At 46.1% G+C, this 20,718-nt stretch overlaps 2 protein-coding genes across 2 annotated transcripts in view; one reads left to right on the top strand and one right to left on the bottom strand.

Annotated features, from left to right (window-relative positions):
* Positions 1–20,718, top strand: part of ITGA9 (integrin subunit alpha 9) — a 343,148-nt gene that overhangs the window by 58,022 nt on the left and 264,408 nt on the right. Inside the window, exons 9-14 of the mRNA XM_020285519.2 lie at positions 2,871–3,008; positions 5,905–6,010; positions 7,729–7,823; positions 12,099–12,189; positions 16,638–16,683; positions 20,460–20,614. Of these exons, the coding sequence (XP_020141108.2) occupies positions 2,871–3,008; positions 5,905–6,010; positions 7,729–7,823; positions 12,099–12,189; positions 16,638–16,683; positions 20,460–20,614 (631 nt within the window). The remainder of the gene's footprint in view (positions 1–2,870; positions 3,009–5,904; positions 6,011–7,728; positions 7,824–12,098; positions 12,190–16,637; positions 16,684–20,459; positions 20,615–20,718) is intronic.
* On the bottom strand, positions 14,238–15,797 carry LOC142872906 (dnaJ homolog subfamily B member 6). The gene has a single exon (XM_076006365.1). The coding sequence runs from the start codon at positions 15,637–15,639 to the stop codon at positions 14,911–14,913; it is 729 nt and encodes a 242-aa protein (XP_075862480.1). The 5' UTR covers positions 15,640–15,797; the 3' UTR covers positions 14,238–14,910.

The following is a 20,718-nucleotide window of genomic DNA, read 5'->3' on the forward strand; positions in this document are numbered from 1 at the left end:
AAATGACTGCGAGCAATTCTGCAAAAAAAAGGTTTTCCAAGCACCCCTAAAGTTAGGAAAGAAATAGCTGCATGCCATTTGTGATTAAAAAGAGCCCTAAAGAGCAAGCAGGGTGTGAACGGCACTAAGTCCAACCTTTTAGATCTTCAAAAAATAAGAAATGGGTGAGTGTGTCTACTATGGAAACAAGCTCCCTCCTCCTTTCAAAGGTACCTGGGTCAGAAAGCATGAAATTAAAGCGTTCTTTAAAGTGAATCGTGCAGCTTAGACACACCTGTCACCCTATCTTCGGTGAATTGTGCAGCTTAGAAGTTTCTGTCACCCTATTTTCCGACGTGCTTCCTCCTTCCCTACTCCGCTCCATGCTGCCCGTGGTCCTCGTGTGGTTAACAGTCTGTAGTCGTGCCCCCTCTCCTCCTCGAAAACCTCCTGCTTCAGGTGCCAACTTCTATGGCCACCCACCTGTGCCCCTGTCGGTCAGGTTTTGAGGGTGTAGATTTCAGAGTGGGTGGTGTGAGGAGGATTGGGCCGATTGTCGAGAACCCACTCGTCCAAACTTCCTGAGGATGTTGTGCCACTGGGTTCCAGGACAGACTCACTTGCACCTCTACTTGAATGTCCGTATTATGACAAGGTATGTCAGACTTCTTGGAGAAGGGACAGGGGGGCTCAGAGATTTCACCTCCCAGCTCCATAGACATGTGATGCTTTCTTTCCTTCGGGGCTCCTCTCACCCTACCCTTAGCCCCATTCTCTGGCTGCCCCTCCACTCTGCCACCCACGGCCCTCTTGCCTTCACGTCCTTCCACCAGTGTCTCTAGCCAGCTTTACCTTCTCCTCACCACTCTCATTTTGAAATAGGCCACTGCCTCTCTTTAAACATCTTATTCTGCTTTTTGCCGGAGAAATGAGACATTCTTGGCTCTCTGACTTCTCCATTATCTCCTAAGGAGCGGACATGACCCTTGGGTTTCAAAGAATGCCGTTAGCTTTAGCCCCGTGTCTGGAGCCACACAGAGAGGAGAGTTTTATGATACCTCAGCAAACCGCCCAGTTCACTTCTGCTTTCTTTTGGCTAGCATAGTCAGATAGTCCTGTATCCTGACTTCCCTTAAGAGGAAAGAAAACCCAAAACCCCAAACCCCTCTGGTCTCTATTGGTTGACATCCTTCAGATAGTACACCTATGAAATCACCAATGTGTGTTCGGTTCAGCCGGTCACACAGACTCACGTCTCTGCGTTTCCAGGCTGGTGGGGTGCCCCGATAAGGGACGCTCACCCCAAAGCATGTCACTGCTTTGTACTGGAGTTTTATTGAATTAACGGAGTATGCAGAGTGTTTGCATTTCAAAACTTAGATAGGAAACTTCATGTACAGGGATTTCTGATTTAACACTGATGGAGATGCCAAGTTAAATAGCCCCTTGGAATGAAACAAATAGTTCCCCTGGGGCTCAGCCAGAGAGAGCGGGCGGCGGCTTTGCTCTTTGGGCCTGGCCCGTGCCTTACCAGTTCCTTTCACTGACGCTCAGATGGAGAGCTCGGCAAGGCCGCGGAATTAGTGACTGGCAACTTGGTTTCTGTCCTCCCTACCTTCTGGGATTTCAGACCTTTCCTGTTCCCCTCTCCCTTGAGAATGGGTGGTGGCAGGAACTGGAGGTGGCCGTGGCATGTCACTGGGGAAGGGTTTCTGAGCGGCCACTACAAAGTCCTCCTGTGCCAGTGTTAGCTGCAGGAAATAGATTGGAGTGCCCTCTGCCTCTCTGGAACTCCCCTGGGTCAGCCGCCAGCAAACGCCAACAGTGAAAGAAAATGCTTGGTCATGTCCGTAAAACCAGAGTCGCTCTATTTGAAAACATTTATTTTAAAAGAGAAGCACTTTTTCCCCCTTTAAACAGAGGTTGCAAATGGAAGCCTTTTGGAAAAGATACAGTTCACAAAAAAACTTTTGTTTGGCCTGTGTATTATTTGTTTAATTTTTAATACGAATAAATTGCCAGCATTTAAAGAATAGGCACTTCAAATAAAATTTTCTCTCGAAAAGTGGGGAGGTTGGTCTTCTCTGAGTCAGCTTTTCTCTTGATGGCAGTTATTATAGCAGCAGTCGGGTAGCAGCTGCTCCTTTAGCTCGGGCTGTGGGTTCCAGTTTGCTGCAGTCTCTACCATTCCCTATTGTTACTCAGACGCTGAAGACAAGCATCACTTGCCACCTGTGAGCATCCTTGCACTGTTATCTTTTCTTAAACCTGTTGTGTCACCTTCCTGGGTCCCATTGGTATGTGGATTTGAGACCCCTGATTTAAAATAATAGGTACTAGATTAAATTATAATTAAAGAAGAGCCAGTGTAAACTGGCTCTGTTTCCTCATTAGTCAACCCATTTTATGAGTTAGACTTTTTTCTGTCACTTCAGCTCATGCCTTCCTAACCATTCCTTAGCTATGCACAGGACTGGGAGAGGGTGACCTCTTTCCCTGTGTAACGTTTATTTTCATACCTGCCTTGTGTTGTGAAATTTCATATTCCTCCTTGCTTGGCCTTGGCCAATGTCTGATACAAGGGGCACTTTTATTATGGTTGTAACCTATATTCACAACCTCGGCTTGCACCTTGCTCTCCAGGGATCAGTCTGTTTATCTTCCCTTCCATACGGCTCTAGGAACAGGGATTCTGGGCCAGGTAGCTTTGGTCTCACATTGCCTGGGGTTCTTCGTGGCTGCTGGAAGTTGGGTATTTCACTGTTTGCCGAGGCATTGTGGTTTACGGGGCAGCATAGCTGTCACAGCCTCTGATGGGCTGGAGGAAAGCGAGGGCCCCCTTGTGTGATGGCAGACACTGAACGCTTTGTTGCAACTCAACTTGGTTGCAGATGGGCTCTTACTTCGGCTCCTCCTTGTGCGCAGTTGACCTGAACGGGGACGGCCTCTCTGACCTGCTGGTGGGGGCCCCCATGTTTTCAGAGATCAGAGACGAGGGGCAGGTCACCGTCTACATCAACAGAGGAAATGTGAGTACAACACTGGGCAATGCGGGGACGGGTGTAGGGGAGGGACATTTGTCCAGACAGTCGTGTCTGAGCGCCGCTCTGGGCATGCACTGGGCCACATTACCCAGAAGGGGTGAAAAGACATGATTCCTGCCTTGAAGAAGCTCATAGATCCGTGAATGGAAAGTTGCATGCAATATTACAACTGCAAACAGACAGGGCCCAGGAGGAATCTTAATAGCTGTCATTTGAGTGCTTACTTATACCAGGGACCGTTCCTCCTGCTTTCTTTGAGTGATTTCAATGCAATATACATGATATCAAGGGTCTCTGTTTTTCAGGTGAAAAAACAGAGGACCAGAGAGGTTAAGTAACACTTCCCAAGTTACACAGCTAAGAAGTGGTGGGGCTGGGATTTGAACCTAGGAAAACTGGCTTCAGAGCTAGCATACTTCGCCTCAAGGCGAAGAAAATGCTACCAGAAAAGCAGCATATGCACATCTGCCCAGGGAAGCAGAGGAGGAGGACGATGCAGTGGCTGGGGGAATCTTGAGGAAGGAGCAGGAGTTAGCAAACAGGCGGGGTAGGCTATGGTAGAGCTACAGCTCCCAGCAGGGAGTGGGGTGAGTGGGTTAGGTGTGAGGCAGCAAGACCCCTCAGCTCAGCACAGAGGGGTAGGGTTTGGGGGGGGGGGATAACCTTGATGTCCCTTATTCTGCAGAATGATGAAAAGGGTATGACAGGGTCAGAAAGATGCCTGTGCCCCTCTGCAGCTGACAGAGGGTAGATGGGTGGGGAGCCGGGGCAGGGGGGAGCAGTGGACCAGAGAGAAAGCAGAGTCTTCAGGATCTGGAAGGTCGAGTGTTCAACTAGAGGGAAATTATTCAATGAATGCATTCTGGTACCTTTTAGCCAACGCGAAAAAATGCTTATGAGATAATCGTCGAAAAAACAGGATAAAAACTGTGTATGAACAACCTTTACAAATATGCTAAGTAACATGGAACATGAGAACAGAGCTCTCCCGGTGTTGGTGCTTGGGTAGATTTTTAATTTTATCTTCATCCAAATAATGAAAATATACAACTTTCATAATAAAAAAAAAATCAAAGTATATTGTTACATAGTGACCAAGATGCTATTATAGTTATTCCAACTGGGAGAGGGCAGTGGTGTCTAACTGTAACTAGGTCGGAAGACGCCAGAAAGAAAGAGCAGTCAGTGAAGGGGGAGCCAGGGAGGGTTAGAGCCTTGTGCGGCTTCTGATGTGTGCAGACTCTGGGAAGGTGCTTCTTGGTCCTTGTTGTAGTAATTCTTGGTGCCTGTATCCCCACTGACATTCTGGGAAAGGGGGACAGGGCAGGACCTGGGGAGAAATGAGGTGGTCCTTAGATAGATGAGGGCAGTGGGCATTCAGTGGCTTTCTGCTATTATATTTGCAGAGACTGGAACACTTAATGTGGGTGTTGAGCCCAACAGCCCGACTGTGTGTCTAAATCGGTGGGTGGGCTCTTGAAGTGTGATAAAATGCCCCCAGAATTCTTCTGGGCATGAGGCACCCATACACCCCACCCTCCCAACAAATATATCTTAATGCATGTGGTTACCCTAAGTACCAGGGTATTCTTTTTTTCTGTTGAACCTTAGCCTATTTGATTAAAGACTGGAAAGCAGTGTGGAGGAATAGAAAAAAATGATGATTTTGGAGCCAGGGGACCTGAGTTTGAATCTTGGTTTTGCCACTTCCTAGCCTGTGTGACATGGACAAACAGCTTGACATTGGCGGCTCAGTTTCCTCATCTGTAAAGTGGGAAGAATCATAAGGTCTTAAGGACACTCCTTCCTTATAGAGTCATTTCATGATTTAAACAAGGAGATGGATACATAGTGCATGGTACATAGGAGAAGTTAGCTACTGGTGTTTCCTCTTCCCCACCACGCTAAGAGGAAGAAACTAACACGTGTTTGTATTTGGGGGTAGGGATCTCATTGACTCAATTTCTTTTAATTATGTATGCATAATTATTAGAAAATGAGTCTCTCTCTCTGATTTAAAATTAATAAACTCATTCATCCTTTGTATATTGTTCAAAAAAAAAGAAAATTATCATATCTTTTTTGTTTTCAAGTTGCAAATTGATTGTTTATGGTGAAAAAGAAGATTTGGTCTTGACAAAAGCCTGACCCTCTTTGGATGGCTTCTGGGTATTTGATGGGTCATAATATCGCTCAGATATTCACATGTCAGTGATCTGGGAGGAGAGCTGGGTGTGACTTTCCCCAGAGTCCACTGACTTTTCCTGTCACCAAACACCACTGACCCCCCTCCTTCCCTTGGTTAGAGTTGCTCAGGAAATGCAGCCCCGAGCCACGTGTGATGACAGGTGCAGTGATATGTGCCGCCACCCTCACCCTGGCCAAGATCTGCTGGGTGTTTCAATTTTCCGACTCCCTCTGTCAAGATCACTAATATGTGCACCTTGCAGAACAGCTTTATACACTTGCACTGAAAAGCACAGGAGAAAAAACATAGAAAGATGTATATTCTTTTTAAAACAACTTTGGGGGAAAAAAGTGCCGTGAAGAAAGCCGGTGCATACTATGGGGACAGGTAGGTTTGCTCGTTTACAGTATTAGGACGAGGGGGAAGGGTAATAATCATTGGCCGACATGACATTCTCCTTCCCTCAAAAATGCATCTCAGGCTATTGGAGACCTTCCTGCTGCACAGGTGAAAGAAACTTGTGCCACCAAGAGAGAGAAGTTTGGGGTCCTGTGATTCTGCCCAGGTGTTTCCTGTCAATGGATGTGCTCTAGGAGGGCGGCATCCGAGCTCTGGTGTTTTATTGTTTTTTTTGTTCTGTTTGTTTTTGTTTTGTTTTCCTTTTTTTTTTTCCCCCTCCATCCTGTTTCCCAGGGAGCCCTGGAGGAGCAGCTGGCCCTGACTGGGGATAGTGCCTACAACGCACACTTTGGGGAGAGCATCGCCAGCCTAGGGGACCTTGATGACGACGGGTTCCCAGGTGAGCTCGCTGGCTCCTGGCACGCAGGGCCCGTCCAGGTGGAGCACACTGCCCTGCTTCAGAGCCTGCCTCTGACTGCCCGTCCCTAGTGGTGCGGGCCTGGATCTACTGGCCCACTCTGAAGGCCCGCTGATGTGCCATCGAGAGAGAACGACCTTTAGAGATGTTCTCCATGTAGACGCTCAGGGCTGAGCACCGAGCCCACTGCAGTTTTGCTTCTGCATTAGCCCTTCTCATCAGCTCAGTGTTCTTTGCTTTCTGCAGTGGAAGCAAACCTTGGGGCTGGTCCGTTTGGGGCTTCTTGTGGCAGAGAAGTTTGAATTAGCTTCCTCCTGCTATAAACTCTTTGTGTCTGAGCCTCTGATGCTTGATGATGCTCTACCTTGTTGCTGGGAAATGAATCAGGAGAGAAGTGGACCTTTCCTCCCCTCATGATGGCAGCTGGCTTGACTTTTGAGTTTGTGTGTGTGTGTAGAGGGGCTGGAGACGTATGTACCTAATGTCCGGTTCTGTTTGGACAGCAGTGTCCTTCACAGCCTCTTGGCCTTTCTCCCTGGCCTGTTCGATATCTCTTCCCCTCACTGCATGTGTAACAGATAGATGCTGGGACTCAGGGGAGCTACAGCACCAGGGCGTGTGGCTGGGGGGACAGCTCTTGCCCACCCAGGCATCAGGCTCCTTTGATGCCTCGTGCCACTGGCTGCAGAGGGCTTCATTCAGAGAGAGGGGACCTCCATCTCCAGGTCATGTGGGTGCATCATGCTCCTTACCCCAGACCTCACTTCTGTAGACACGTGACTTTTGTTAGAAGCAGAGGGGAAAAAGTAAGGAAGATGTAGGCTTGTTCCAGGAGATGTCAATTTGTGAGAGTAATGTGGATTCTTTTTGGTGAAGTGAATGCCGTTCTGTACATTTCCGTTATCCAGGAATAGAGTGGACTTTCTGAGTTATGCAGTAACCATTGTCTACAGGTTGTCTAAAGGTTGGTCCCCAACCTTTTTAGCACCAGGGTCCAGTTTTATGGAGGACGGTTTTTCCAGGGGTGGGGGGTGAGAAGCGGAGGGAGATGGTTTCAGGATGATTTTGCAGCTGCTCCTTGGTGCTAGCATCACCGCCTCAGCTCCACCTCGGATCATCAGGCATTAGATTCTCATAAGGGGCGCACAACCTAGATCCCTCGTATGTGCAGTTTATAGCAGGGTTCACACTCCTATGAGAATCTAATGCTGCTGCTGATCTGATGGGAGGCGGAGCTCAGGTGGTGAAGCGAGTGATGGGAAGTGGCTGTAAATACGGATGAAGCTTCACCCGCTCGCTCACCACCTGCTGTGTGGCCCAGTTCCTAACAGGCCATGGACTGGTACTGGTCCATGGCCCAGGGGTTGGGGACCTCAGGTCTATGGAATTCCTCTCTCTGATGGACAGAAATTAGGGTGAGTAGTCTGTATATGTGTTTCTTTGATTGGATGGGTCAGTTGTTTTTCTTATGAGGATGAGGCAGAAACTTTTCTGGAACTAAATTCTTCTCAGCTTCTGTGTAGTATTTTAACTTTTTTTTTTCCGGCTAAGAGATCATATACCTAATTTAATGCTTGAGCAATCAGTAGGCAAGAATTTCTGGTGTCCAGAGCCTCAGATATGATAACTGGAATTAGGGAAGCTGAACTTATATTATTCTATGTGGCTTTTCTAACCCATAGCTATTTTTCTCCTGTTAGATGTGGCCATTGGCGCACCCAAGGAGGATGACTTCGCGGGGGCAGTCTACATCTATCACGGTGACGCCGGGGGAATCGTCCCCCAGTACTCAATGGTAATTGGTGTGGGGGTGGTGCGGTAACTACTTGTTCACACATTTGTGCAACAAACACGTATGGAACCTTCGCTACACACCATGCCTTGGTACCAAGGAAGACACAGCATTGTTCTTGTTTTCAGCTTTTGTACCCTTTAGTGAAAGACACAAACAATTGCTATTACTTATTAACTACTAAAAAGTATTCTTAGAATTCTGAGTTTGCTTACATTTAGGGATGCATTCTGCCTATAAAAGCTAATATCCAAATCTCACCCAGAGTTAGGAGCTATTTATTTAAGAAGACAGAGGGAGATTTCTCTCTTTGGTCCCTCCTTTGTCAACCATCTGTGCTAAGCCAGAAGAATATGTTTTACAATATAATCTCGAGAGAGCAGTCGACAGGGGAGGGGCCTGAAAGTTATCATGGGCTGTTGCTGCAATTGGTATCAAAACCAGCAGCTGGTCAAAGCTTGGGCCTTGTGCCCCAGGCTTGGGAACGTGGAAGTGGGGAGTTCTGGCTTTTGCCGTATCAGCTTGGTGTTCAATCTTGCTGATGGTGTCAGGCCCAGCCCATGGGAAAAGAGGAAGTCATGCTCTCGACAGAAGCATCGTCAGGATATTTGTGGATGTCTGTGTGGAGTAGTGCTGGCTTGCGTCTTTCTCCCAGTGGGTCAGTGACAGAAAGGGACTGAGCACACATTGAGGCGTTTCCAGTCAATAAATACTTACTTATTGAACACTTATGATGCACTCACCAGTTCCTACCCACATTTATGTGTATGTATTTATATTTCAATTCTTAGAGGCAGTATGTAAATGTAAGTACAACTTATATATTAATATTTATAATCATCCCTCTTACAGTAGATATGAGGCAGCTAATTAAGGGTTGAGGGTTGGTTTGTCGCCAGTTGCGCTTCAGGCTCGCTCTCTGCTGCGCCCCTGCCAAGCTCAGTGACTCACCTGTGGGAGACAGGTGCTCAGGGGGGTGCTGGGAAGAGGAAGCCAGTTTCTTGAGTGTCCTGCTCTGCCCTTTTCTTACTTTAATCTTCACAGCAACCATATGAGATGGGTACGTTTATTGTCTACCTTTTATCTATGAGGTGACTATGACCCAAGGAAATTACAGTATTTAACTTGGCCAGTGTAGTCAGTGGCAGTATGGCCATGGAAACTTTGCCATTCTGATGCCCAGAACATTCACCATTGACCATCATCCTCAACTACACACTGGAAAAAGGAAGTTCTGTAGGAATATTTATGAATATGGAAACTTATCTTGCCATGAGGCATCTATACTCTGAGGAGCATTTATCTACCTAGACCCAGGGGTCCTCAAACTTTTTAAACAGGGGGCCAGTTCACTGTCCCTCAGACCGTTGGAGAGTGCACACTGTGGGCCTGGGACGAGTCGGCTGCTAAGCAGGACAGGCAGCTGCGGCAAAAACACCCGGTGGGCCGGATAAATGTCCTAGGTGGGCGGCACGTGGCCCGTGGGCCGTAGTTTGAGGACGCCTGACCTAGACTATCTTTAGACTATTTATTTCTACTTTTCATTAGATGAATTAACATCGGGATTCGTGTACTCTTAGGTGATTCAGCCGACATGGCAGGAGGAAGAGGACTTTGGGCACAGTTTGGGGGTCACATCCGAGTCACGAGCTGCCCCAGGCTGGGTCAGGGATGCTGTTCCCAGTGTGACAAGCTGAAAGTCATCCAAGGAGCCCCGTGCTCGGGCAGTGGTCAGGGTCATTCTCCATGCATCCTCCGGGAAGCTTGTTTTCCTGGACCTCGGAAGCCAATCACACAGAGAGGCAACCTGTGAGAAACCCTGCTTCCCCTCCTCCTGGGGCCCTCCAGTGTTTTGTTCTGTTGCTGGGTGGAATCGCCACAGAGCACCGCGTGTAAGTTTTGTGGTTAGCGTGCAGTGCCTTCGGTAGGAAGCAGGGCAGCAGCTGGACTGGCCTGCCTTGTCAGCACACACGCTGGCTCGTTAGCTTTGACAAAGAGAAGTGGTTTTGGGCTCTTTAAAAAAAAAAAAAAGAAAAAGAACTATGATTATACTTTTCTGAACTGCTAATATGTGTATGATAAGGTCAGTGATTTAAAAGGAAAATAAAAAATCCTTTAATGACAGATTCTTCCAGACCCAGGCCCTGGACAGAGCTGCATTGTGTGGGTGAAGTAGAGGAAGAAATCAGAAACAACGCTGGGCAATGCAATCACTTTTCTTTGGCCCAGATTGGTATTATTTCTGCTGGGTAAATTGTGAGATCAGTGCCCAAACTTCTTCCACGTTACTCTTTAACTCGTTCCTCTTTCTCGAGTTTACCATGGAAAGTGTTGATTTTAAGATCTTAGCGTGCCTTTCTCAACTCGAGAGCCCTCTAGGCATGCGACGGCGGCCCCTGTGATCCTTCTTCCTCTGTAAAGGACACTGCGTATAAACATGGTCAAGCAGAGGTTTTCCAAGGCTCCTGGTTTTCATTTAGGGTTATTAGCACCGAGCAGACTTATCTTCATGGCTTTATAGCATAATGGCCTGCAGATGTCTGTGGGATAACTTAAGCCTACATCGCCACCCCCAGATGGACCACCCCTTCTCTCTCCTCCTGGTCCCTGCCGCAGCAGCCCTTAGAAACGCAGACCCAGGGCACACTGCTGCTAGGGTGTCTTGGATTTCAGAGCTGGGATGGTCTGCTTTAAAGCACGGCTTTTAAGAAATATGCAGACATACATGTATGCTTGTTTAGACAGAGCCATGTGGGAGGTGGTGCTTTGCCTGTTAGCAAGAAACATTTCTTCAGCGTTTCCTACAGTGTTCTGATTTGTACTTTGATGCTTTCACATTTCCTGTTGGATGGCTTAGCTGAAGATGGCAGGCGGCCCCCTCTGATCACTTCTGGAAGGGTTATTTGCAGTTATCAGCTGCTGGGGGCAGGGACACCCTTGGCATCTCCATCTGTAGATCCTGTGGAAACTCCCCCTCCCTGCCCTCGTGACTTCTCTGCAGGATGACTCAGTAAGGAAAAGGATAAGGAAAGTCAGAGTAAGCTCCTGGATGTGTGTTAGCCTCGTTCTGGTGTGGGTTTTTGCTACAAGACATGAAAACAAAGCATTCTTCTTACCCCCTGATGCCGCAACAAGAGTAAGCCTTCCCACAGAGACTCTGCAGATAAAGGGAGAGGGAGCGAGTCAGATCCCGGAGGATGGGACTTCTTCAGCTCAGAAAGTTCAGCATCTTCGTGAGAAACTGTGCACAGGAACATCGATGCACAGCTTCACTGTGACGGAGGCAGTTTGTATAACAGCTGTTCTTGAACCAAAGCTGCCTGCGTTGGCACTTGACGAACTTAATGATGAATAAATAACATGCATGGCTGGGTGCGGTGGTGCGCACCTGTAGTCCCAGCGACTCAGGAGGCAGAGGAGATAGGATCACTTGAGCTGAGGAGTTCTAGTCCAGCCTGGGCAACATAGCGAGACCCCCATCTCTAATATTTTTAAATATTAAAATATATATATATATATATATATGTATATAAATACAAAAGCAAGCATAGATGCCAGTGTGTCCCATGATAGTAGAGTCGTGTCCTCTGACTGGTTGGTTGAGGGGCTGCCTTTTATGGAGGGGGGCAGCTTTCCTATAGTTTATAGAAGGTTCAGAACCACAGAGTTCTAGATTTACTAGGTAAAATGATTTAATCCTTTCTGTGGAGCTTAGGAGTAGATCTTCTAGTTGGCTGGATGGTAGGCGGTTCCCATGTGGCCAGTTTTTCCATCTAGACTTGGTAATTAACCTGTCCATCTAGGGAAAGACTCTTTAATGTGTGCCTCTTAGGAGAGGAGTGTTAAATATTTAGTATGTATTTGGGCAGAGAGATATGAGGTAATTATGTTCTTAGAATTTTAGCCAGCTATACCTGTATAAAAACAAAACAGAACCTTCATTAGCAATGGAATTTTGAACTTCAACATGTCAAAACATCATGATACTTAGTCTAGGTGGATTTTTCATTCACAGTGAACTTAGAAAATTTTTCGAATGGTGACATTTGGCTAAGACAAGTAATAATAAAGGAGTGTGTGGTCTTAAACTGCCTGCTAAAGACTCTCTGATCAAATTAGGATCGATCATGTTTGTTTTTTTTTTGTTTTTTTTTTTTTGTTTTTTTACTTCCAACAACTTTAAGACCAAATGTCCTAAGGAAGCTGGAATGAAACAGTCACAGTTCTTATTTGCGACTGTGGTCCTTTCTGGTAACTCCATTTCCCTATTTGTTTCAGAAATTGTTTGGACGGAAGATAAATCCAGTTCTACGGATGTTTGGCCAGTCCATATCAGGAGGCATTGATATGGATGGAAATGGCTATCCTGGTAAGCTGTTGTTTTTCTAAAGGCGCATGAAATAAATGGAGATCAATGCGGGAGGCAGGATAATTTCCAGTCTGGTTAGCAATCGTTACATCCATTTAGGATTGGGAAAATTCACACAATAGAATGGGATGTTTTTGCCTGGCATTTGATTTTAAGGTGAATATAGTGTGGTGGAAGTTTATTTTGGAGTTTTAAAATGATCTACTCTGAAGGGTTTAAGCACCAAGAGGGTGGATTTTTATAGTGATTTCTGTGGCAGCAGAAATGAAGGAAAAAAATTAAGAAAAAAAAAGCATTGGCTATGTTTAAAAGGATAAATAGTGAAACTTCATGTTTTCCTTGATATTCAACCATATTCAGAGGCTTTTTACTCCTGAGAGGGAAAAGGAATGGTACCTTTCCTACCCCCAACGCCACTCCCGAAGGAAAATTATCAAGAAAGATTTGCAGTAGGAAGAAAACCACATCCTCTTGTGCGTGGATGAAACAGACCTTCACCATTCAAGGCTGGTTCATCTTCAGGGTTATTAGTGCCTTGTGGTGGTTGAGGCTAATTGAATAGAAATATATGATTTCAAATCCCAACCCCAAGTCATACCAGGTTTAGGTCAGTTGACTTGGTGGAGAAGCAGTGGTTCTTCAGGTATTTGAAGATAGAGTAAGGTGAGGAAACAAAGGTAAGAATCTGAAAAACTCCAGAAGCATTATGGAATTTAGAAAATGTTTTCCTGAATATGTAGTTATCTTGCTTTTGAGAAAATAATTCTTTCCACTGAAAATCTGAAAACAAAACCAATGCAACCCTGTTTGAGGACACCAATTTTTGTAGTTTCAGACAGACAAGAATTTTGAACACTCCTTGAGACTTCATGGAGCTAGGAGTAGAAGTGGGAGTCGAGAGTTGAAGCTTTTGTCCCAGGGTAGCCCCTCAGGGGTCTTTTTAAGTTTGAGAAAGCAGTTCTCCTTGTTCTGGGCAATGTTTGGCCATCCCCAAATGATACCCTATATGGGTCTAGCGCGTTAATGTATGCAAAAGCTTCCGCATGCAATGTGCATCCCATGATGACCCCAGTAGGTAGGTAGTGATGGGGACTTTTCCCCACTTTGCAGGTGAGGATGCTGACCTTTAGAAAAGGTATGGGACTGGCCAGAGCCTGCCAATGGGATGGGGACCTAGGCTTCCCAGAGGTTCAGCTGCTTCCCTATAAATGCATGATGAGCAGGGGGCTTACATTTCACAACAGATCTGAATTTCTTACCTTGTATTTTCCTAAGAGAAATGACAGATTCGTCAGATTTTTAAAATTTCAAACATGCAGTTAATGAAAAAGGACTCTTGAAGAAGAACAAAATTAGTAAACACACCAAAGTATAGACATTTTAAGAACACTACAATTCATGGATTTGCTATTTGTTTTTCCTTAATGAGGGCATTGCATAGATGCTTTGTACGTTTGGTGACATACAGATTCAGACTCTCTTGGACTCAGATACTTGGTTCTGTGAAGTAATAATGGGAACCCCAGGGCTAAGGAATTTATATAAGGGGGGAAAGAATGCTTATTGGATGAGTGAATACTTCTTTTTTTTTTTTTTTTTTTTTTTTGCAATCCAAGTCTAGTTTAATATTCTTTAAGGCTGGAATCCTAGTTACCAATGGCGATCACAAAAGATTACAGATTGAGAAACAAAAGAAATTCCTTTATTTTTGCTCACACCTAAATCATTCCATGACTTTCGAAGCATATTGTCCGTAAGTGATCTTACATCAAACATATCCTAAAAAATTAGAACATACTTTTGAGAATGAAAAAGTTATATAACTATTTCTTCCCTCCCCCATAGAAATGTTACCGTAATAAAATGTTCAATAAACTGCTAAATCATTACTTAATAATGTGAACATCTCCATACACTCTCCCAATACACTGAGGAAAATGTCTACGCGTGACTGGAGTGCGGCATCCCCCAGGAACAGAACGAAAGGCTGGTAAAGGGACACTGGAAGCCCAGCACAGAATCACACACAGACACAAGAAGGCCACAGATCCCACTCAAGAAAGAATGCACCAAACACATTCGCATTTATTTTCTTTTTTTTTTTTTTAAAAGCAAATGACAAAGACCCAGTTTACCAGCTTTACTTTTTAAACCTAAGCTTAACATTACATATTTAAACAATTGTCAAAACTTACTAAGTTGCCAGCATTCATGCACAACTAGAAAACATCCTTAATTTATAGTAAACCAGAAATGTATTACCATTAATGCACTAATATCTTTCATTACTAAATACTGAAAAAAATTGAAATTATTTCTGTAGAAGATTCGTCCTGGCAAGGTTAACTTCACAGCAGGCTGACACTACTTGGCTCACGTTTCAGACACAATGGGAAAGCAGGTCCATGCTGGTGTTAGTGTACAATCTCGTTCTACCACTACCAAAGAGTCAAGGCTCACCTTGAATACCGTTTAATAAAAAAAGCAAAGTGCATACAGAGATTTACAACAATTTTAAAGACAAAAAAATGGTCCTATTATGTGGTCCCAACAATAAACTCAAAAGTCTATGACAAACACGGCTCCAATGGGCGGTTTATAAATACTTAGGTACAGTGATACTCAAAGTCGAGTTCGTTTGAAATCTTCAAAAAAAAGTTCCTGTTAATCCTCAAATGGTGCTTGTTATAGTTAACATTTCTGTTAAGCGCGTGCGTTGAATTACTTGTTATCCAAGCGCAGCAGCTGCTCCTTACCATTTATTGTTAAGGACTTTAACTGGCCGTCTTCTTCAATTTCTACTCTTTCTTGACCATTCTCGACAATTCTCTTTGTGGTGATCTTTCTGCCATTAACTATCTTGGTAGAAGTTGACACAGACTTGAAGTTGCCCATCCCACCACCACCACCAAATGATGTGGAAGAGAACGAAGTGAGGCCCCCATGACCTAGTGACCCGAATGAAGTAAATCCTGTATCAAAAGAAGAAAATCCACCTCCAAAAGATGGAAATCCAGCGAAGGCAGAGAAAAACGACCCTGTTCCTCGGTTTCTGCTTCCTCGGGGACCCCTCCGATTCCCAAAAAAGTCCTCAAATGAGTCTTCAAAGAAGTCAAATGAAAATGGGTCCCTTCCGCCAAAAAATTCCCTGAAGACGTCATCTGGGTTACGGAATGTGAAGCCAAACTCAAATGGATTGTCTAAATGACTTCCACCTCCTCCGCCACCATTTAATCCTTCTTTGCCGTACTTGTCATAGATGTCCCGTTTCTTAGCATCTGATAACACCTCATACGCCTCGGCTACTTGTTTGAATTTTCTCTCTGCTTCTTCCTTATTCTCAGGGTTTTTATCCGGGTGCCACTTCAGTGCCAGTTTTCGATACGCCTTTTTAATATCCTCGGCTGAGGCATGTCTCTGCACGCCTAGGACTTCATAATAATCCACCATGTTTTAACTGATTGTGGGAACAGGTCCGAGGACACGGGAGGCCGGCGGCGGGAAGCAGGGAGGGGGCGGCGGCCCGGGGATCCTCTCGGTGCTGGCTCGGCTGTGCTGGTGGCGGCTGCGGCTCCTCGCGCTTTCCTTTCTCTCCTTTCTCCAACAACAAACAGCTGGATGAGTGAATACTTCTTAAATTAAAGTCGTTTAGGAATAAACATTACTAGCTAAATAAGTGTCTTTGTCTATGGTTTACCAAGTACTTTTCATGGATTTTCTAATTTAAATATCTGATTTCATATATCTAATAAATATTTAATAAGTACTCAATATTAATGGATAATAACTATTTTCTGATTTAAATATTATGAAAAAATATTGGCAACTTTTAAAGAAAGCACTAGGGATAATTATCTCCACTTTACAGACAAGGACACTATGAGATTCTCTGGGGTCACAGAGAGTAAGGGCTGGAGGTGATGATTTCTTGTTCTACAGAACCTAGAGCATTTTCCAAGAGTCATTTAATTCTAGGTATCCCTCTCTGTAATTCACTGATGTCAAAAGGGATGTCATATGAGCCACATATGTAATTTAAAATATTTTAGTAACCACATAAAAAAGGTAAGAAATAAGTGAAGTTAATTTGAGTGCTGTTTTATTTAGCCCAATATAGCCAACATATAAGCAATATAAAAATTATTAATGAAATAGTTACTGGTTTTCTGTTCTAGGTCTTTGAAATCTGGTGTATATTTTACACTTACAGCACAATTCAGACCAGCCACATTTTCAAGGCCTCAATAGCCAATAATGGCGATTGTCGGCTCTGTGGGACAGTGTGGCTCTCATTCTCACAAATCCGTTATATAGCCGAGACAGTGGCTGTCAGGGGGCTTTCTGACCTCAGGGCCTGGCCTCCATCCCTGTAGAACACCTTGCTCTAAGGGGGTGGGTGGGCACATGTTTCAGCAAGTTTCTGAACACTATGAACTTCTTGTTTTCAGATGTCACTGTTGGAGCCTTCATGTCGGACAGTGTGGTTCTTCTAAGGTGAGTTGCATCACTCTTGCTGCTTGGGTTGGGTTCCTCATGGGTGAGGGATGGAATTTGGTGGGGGAAGCACTGGTGAGTTACTCACCTTTAGTCAGCTCTTCCATCTCTTTTGTTCCTTGCAGGCTGGAGGTGCTCAGTAAAAGGGAAGGCTACCTTTATTTTCTCATTCTTATCCTCTATCCCAGAATTTCTAGCTGGTGTGAGATGATGGCATCGCTGGAGCTTCTGGGCAGGGTTTGGGGTGGCCTAGCTCCTAAGCCCTAGAGCTGTTTTCCTTCCGCCAAGAACAGCCCCTTCGTTCATGTGCCATACGATCATCATCTTTTCCTGTGGGTACCATGACACTCAAAGGGGCTGTCCGTCCTCTCTCTCCGTTCTCACACCTTGCATCCTCCCCTCCAGTGGGTCCTCAACTCCCTGGAGACTGGGAGCCTCCTGCCCACTGGACACATGTCATTCCCTGTTGGCAGCAGAAGCGAGGGACATGAGCTCCGGCCCAGAGCTCGCTGACGCCCGTGCAGTCTGGACCTCTCGCACACGGGCCAGTGGGCCGCCATCACCACCCATGAGCCATGTCCAAGTATTTCTGGCTGGATGAGTCACAGGAGGCAGAGTTACACTTTGGAGTGGGAGCCAACTCTTAGGTTTTGTTAATAACCCTATGGCAGAACTTTCTAAAATAGACTAGTAGGATCTTAGAGCTGGAAGGGAGCCCAGAGGCCATGTAGTTTCACATCCCAGATTCTTCTTCATCAGTGCCTTCTTTTGCATCTCCACTGCTGGATCACAAAGCCTCTTTTTTTTTTTCTCTCTCTTTCCCCCTTGAGACAGGATCTTGCTCTGTCACCTAGGCTAGAGTGCAGTGGCATCATCATAGCCTGCTGCAACCTCAAACTTCTGAGCTCAAGCAATCTTCCCGCCTCAGTCTCCCGAGTAGCTGGGACTACAGGTGTGCACCACTACACCCGGCTGATTTTTTCTGTTTTTTGGTAGAGATGGGGTCTTGCTCTTATGCAGAGTGGTCTTGAACCCCTGAACTCAAGCAATCCTCCTGCCTCAGCCTCCCAGAATGCTAGGATTACAGGCGTGAGCCTCTGTGCCTGGCCACATAGCTTCTTTTTGAGTGAGGTGCCCCATGAATGGGGGTTTAGTAACTTCTAAGGGAACCAGCCAACCTCCAGGTAATGCTAAATATTGAATTGTTAAAGACACAGAATAGCCTTGAGGCTGAATGTGAACTTGGGGGCCAGGATTCAAACTCCGACTCTCTCTTACTAGGTTAGGTGACTTTCCTGATCAAGTCCGATGACTTTTCTGTTTCAGGATTCTCCTCTGCTAAACGAGATAACAATACAGATGCTCCTCTACTTAGGATGGCCGGCTTAGTCACTTAACAATGTCACCAAGCCTGCAGGCTGTTTACCTGTCCACCTGTCTTTGCCCTATAAGCAGCACTAATCTTGCAAAAGGCCAGGGCAACTTGAGCAACATTGTGTCAAAGGGCATCCCGACCGGTTTTATTATTTACCTGGAAATGAAATATCAGGCTTTGCACTGTCAGCCTTCAGAAAGAAGTATTTCAGCTTCCAAAAAAAAAAAAAAAAAAAAAGTTTTGAAAGCACTTGCTGTGCTGCCCTTGGGTGCGCCTTTGCTTTTGTCTCAGAGGCTGGCACATTTGCAGACACCGTGCAACTAGCCTCCCCGGCCCCAGGGGAGGGGCAGGCCCTGGCTCTGCCCTCGGGAAGTTTGCGCCTCTGGGATCAGCTCGGGGGCAGGTCCTGTGTTCGGGTGACAGGCGCCTGGTGCTCTGCCACTGGAGGCTGCAGGAAGTGATCAGGGAGGCCTATGAAAGATTTCTGGGCTTTTCTTCATCCAAAAACAATACTCGGAGTTGAAACAAAAAGGTTTGAGGGAACTGATCTGACAGATGTTGGAAGGAGATGTAGCTGTGAGGTCCCTGCCGGCTGTTTCAAAGGATTCTGTCCTCACAACCTCCGGCTCATTCCGCTTGGACTCTTCCTGCTTGTTTCCTGCCTTCCTCACCACCTTATGCAGAGCTGTCCCATGAAGGGAGGACTCAGGCTCCTCCCTGATGAGGTGGCCCCTAGCTATGATGGGACAGGCTGGGCTTTTCCTCCGTGGGATGACCAGGCAGGTCAGGGACCGGGCAGGGTGGACGCTGGTTCTCCCTGTTGTCTCTGTCCATTTGTGAGGCTTGAAGCACTCCTGTGGTTTTCAGTCCCCAGGGCTGGAGTAAATTTGCAAGGATTTAACAAGAATTTTCACACATCCCTTATCCTGGGATCTTGAGGATGAATTCGCCAGGATCCCAGCCCTTGGCGGTGCTGCAGGCTGGTGGGGCAGGTTTGGAAACAGACTATGAGGATTCCCTTTAGTAAATGGCAGCCAGAGGCATGTGTACCAAGCTGGGACCACAGAGAGCGAGGAGGCCCAGCTGCCAGGGGCACCAGGGAAAGCCTCGGGGGTGACGCATTCCAGCAGGGCTTTGTAGAGTGTCCACTGACATCTATACAATCACGTTGGTCTGGGGAGACTATCCACTTTCTCACTTCTAGCATCTTCTGGGAATGAACCCAGAAGAAAATGGAAAGGCCAGTACATTGGATTTCTTTTGGGCAGTGCTGTTGTTTGACTTCTGTTTATCCTACAGCTGGATTTGCTCTGCAAGTCCCACAATTCCACTGTACCTGTCACCTCTGCCCTTCCACTGACCCCATCTCCCGGCAGTGTTGGCAGCAGTGGAGTCCCCTCGCCCCATCTGTGCTGTGTGTGTCCTCACTTCCTTTTGTCACCCAGGTTTTTCTTAATGCATTCTTCTCCCATCCACCCTGTCACCCTGGGCTCTCTTGGAGGGAGCATCACACACAAGGGACGTCATTGTTCTCAAGCTGATAATGCCCCCTAATCTTGTTATGTCACCCCAGCAGCGTGAAGGCCAGGGATCCTTATGGGTAAAAGGGTCTCTTTGTGAGGCCTGGAGGGGAGAAGGTTAAGCCACAGCTGAGGTACAGCAGATGTTTGCAGTGAGAGCAGAATGGTGTGATTGACTCTTAGCTTTTATTGGATGCCCCAGGGGAGCCCACAGATACTTTCCATCTATCAAGTGCTGGGGGCTGGTCCATGCCAGGGAGGAGAGTGTGGATGTTCATCAGGTTTCACTTGGTCCTGAGGTTGGGTGTGTTGATTTCTTTTGCTCTGAAGTGCTTTGCTCTTACAAGTTGGGACCCTATTAATCAAATTCTTTTAGAAAAATACCAATGAACTGATGGGAGTAAGTGAAGGAGGAGATTTGCCTGACCAGATGGGCCTGGAACTTTGCAGCTCATGCTTATAATGACAGTGGATGCTGTGGGCAAATCCCTGAGTGTATATCCATTGCTCGAGTCATGGAACTCTGCTTAGATATATTCCTGTCTCCCTAACAAAATGGAATTTGGTATTTAATTGGTAAAATTTTAAATAATCATGCAGCATCTGGAGGTCTGTTTATGGCTTTAACCAGATGTGCTTTATTAACAACTAACTTGCCTTTATTATTGGGAAGCTAACCATTAATTTATTAGGCAATGTGCCACTTCTAAAACCAGAGAAAGTACTTAGAGAACACACCGGCCCTTCTCTCTTGGGTTATTTCCTACTTTAAATAAAGGCTGCGTTGAAGGCCTAGGATTTGTGCTGTCGGTATAGTTCTTGTTTGGTTCTGAGAGCTGCTCCTTGCCACCACTAAGTCACCCCACTCTCTCGTCCTGCAGAGCGAGACCCGTCATTACGGTGGATGTCTCCATCTTCCTTCCAGGCTCCATCAACATCACAGCGCCTCAGTGTCACGATGGACAGCAGCCCGTGAACTGCCTGAATGTCACCGCCTGCTTCAGCTTCCACGGCAAACATGTTCCCGGAGAAATCGGTAATGAGCCACCGAGTCAGGGCTCAGGCTAGCCATCTTAGCTGGAGTGGGCTTGCATGGGATGTTTCAGACATTCCCTGTCGCTGGGCATTCCTGGCTCGTTT

This window comes from Microcebus murinus, chromosome 1, assembly GCF_040939455.1.
Source record: "Microcebus murinus isolate Inina chromosome 1, M.murinus_Inina_mat1.0, whole genome shotgun sequence".
In the NCBI taxonomy this organism is placed as follows: domain Eukaryota; kingdom Metazoa; phylum Chordata; class Mammalia; order Primates; family Cheirogaleidae; genus Microcebus; species Microcebus murinus.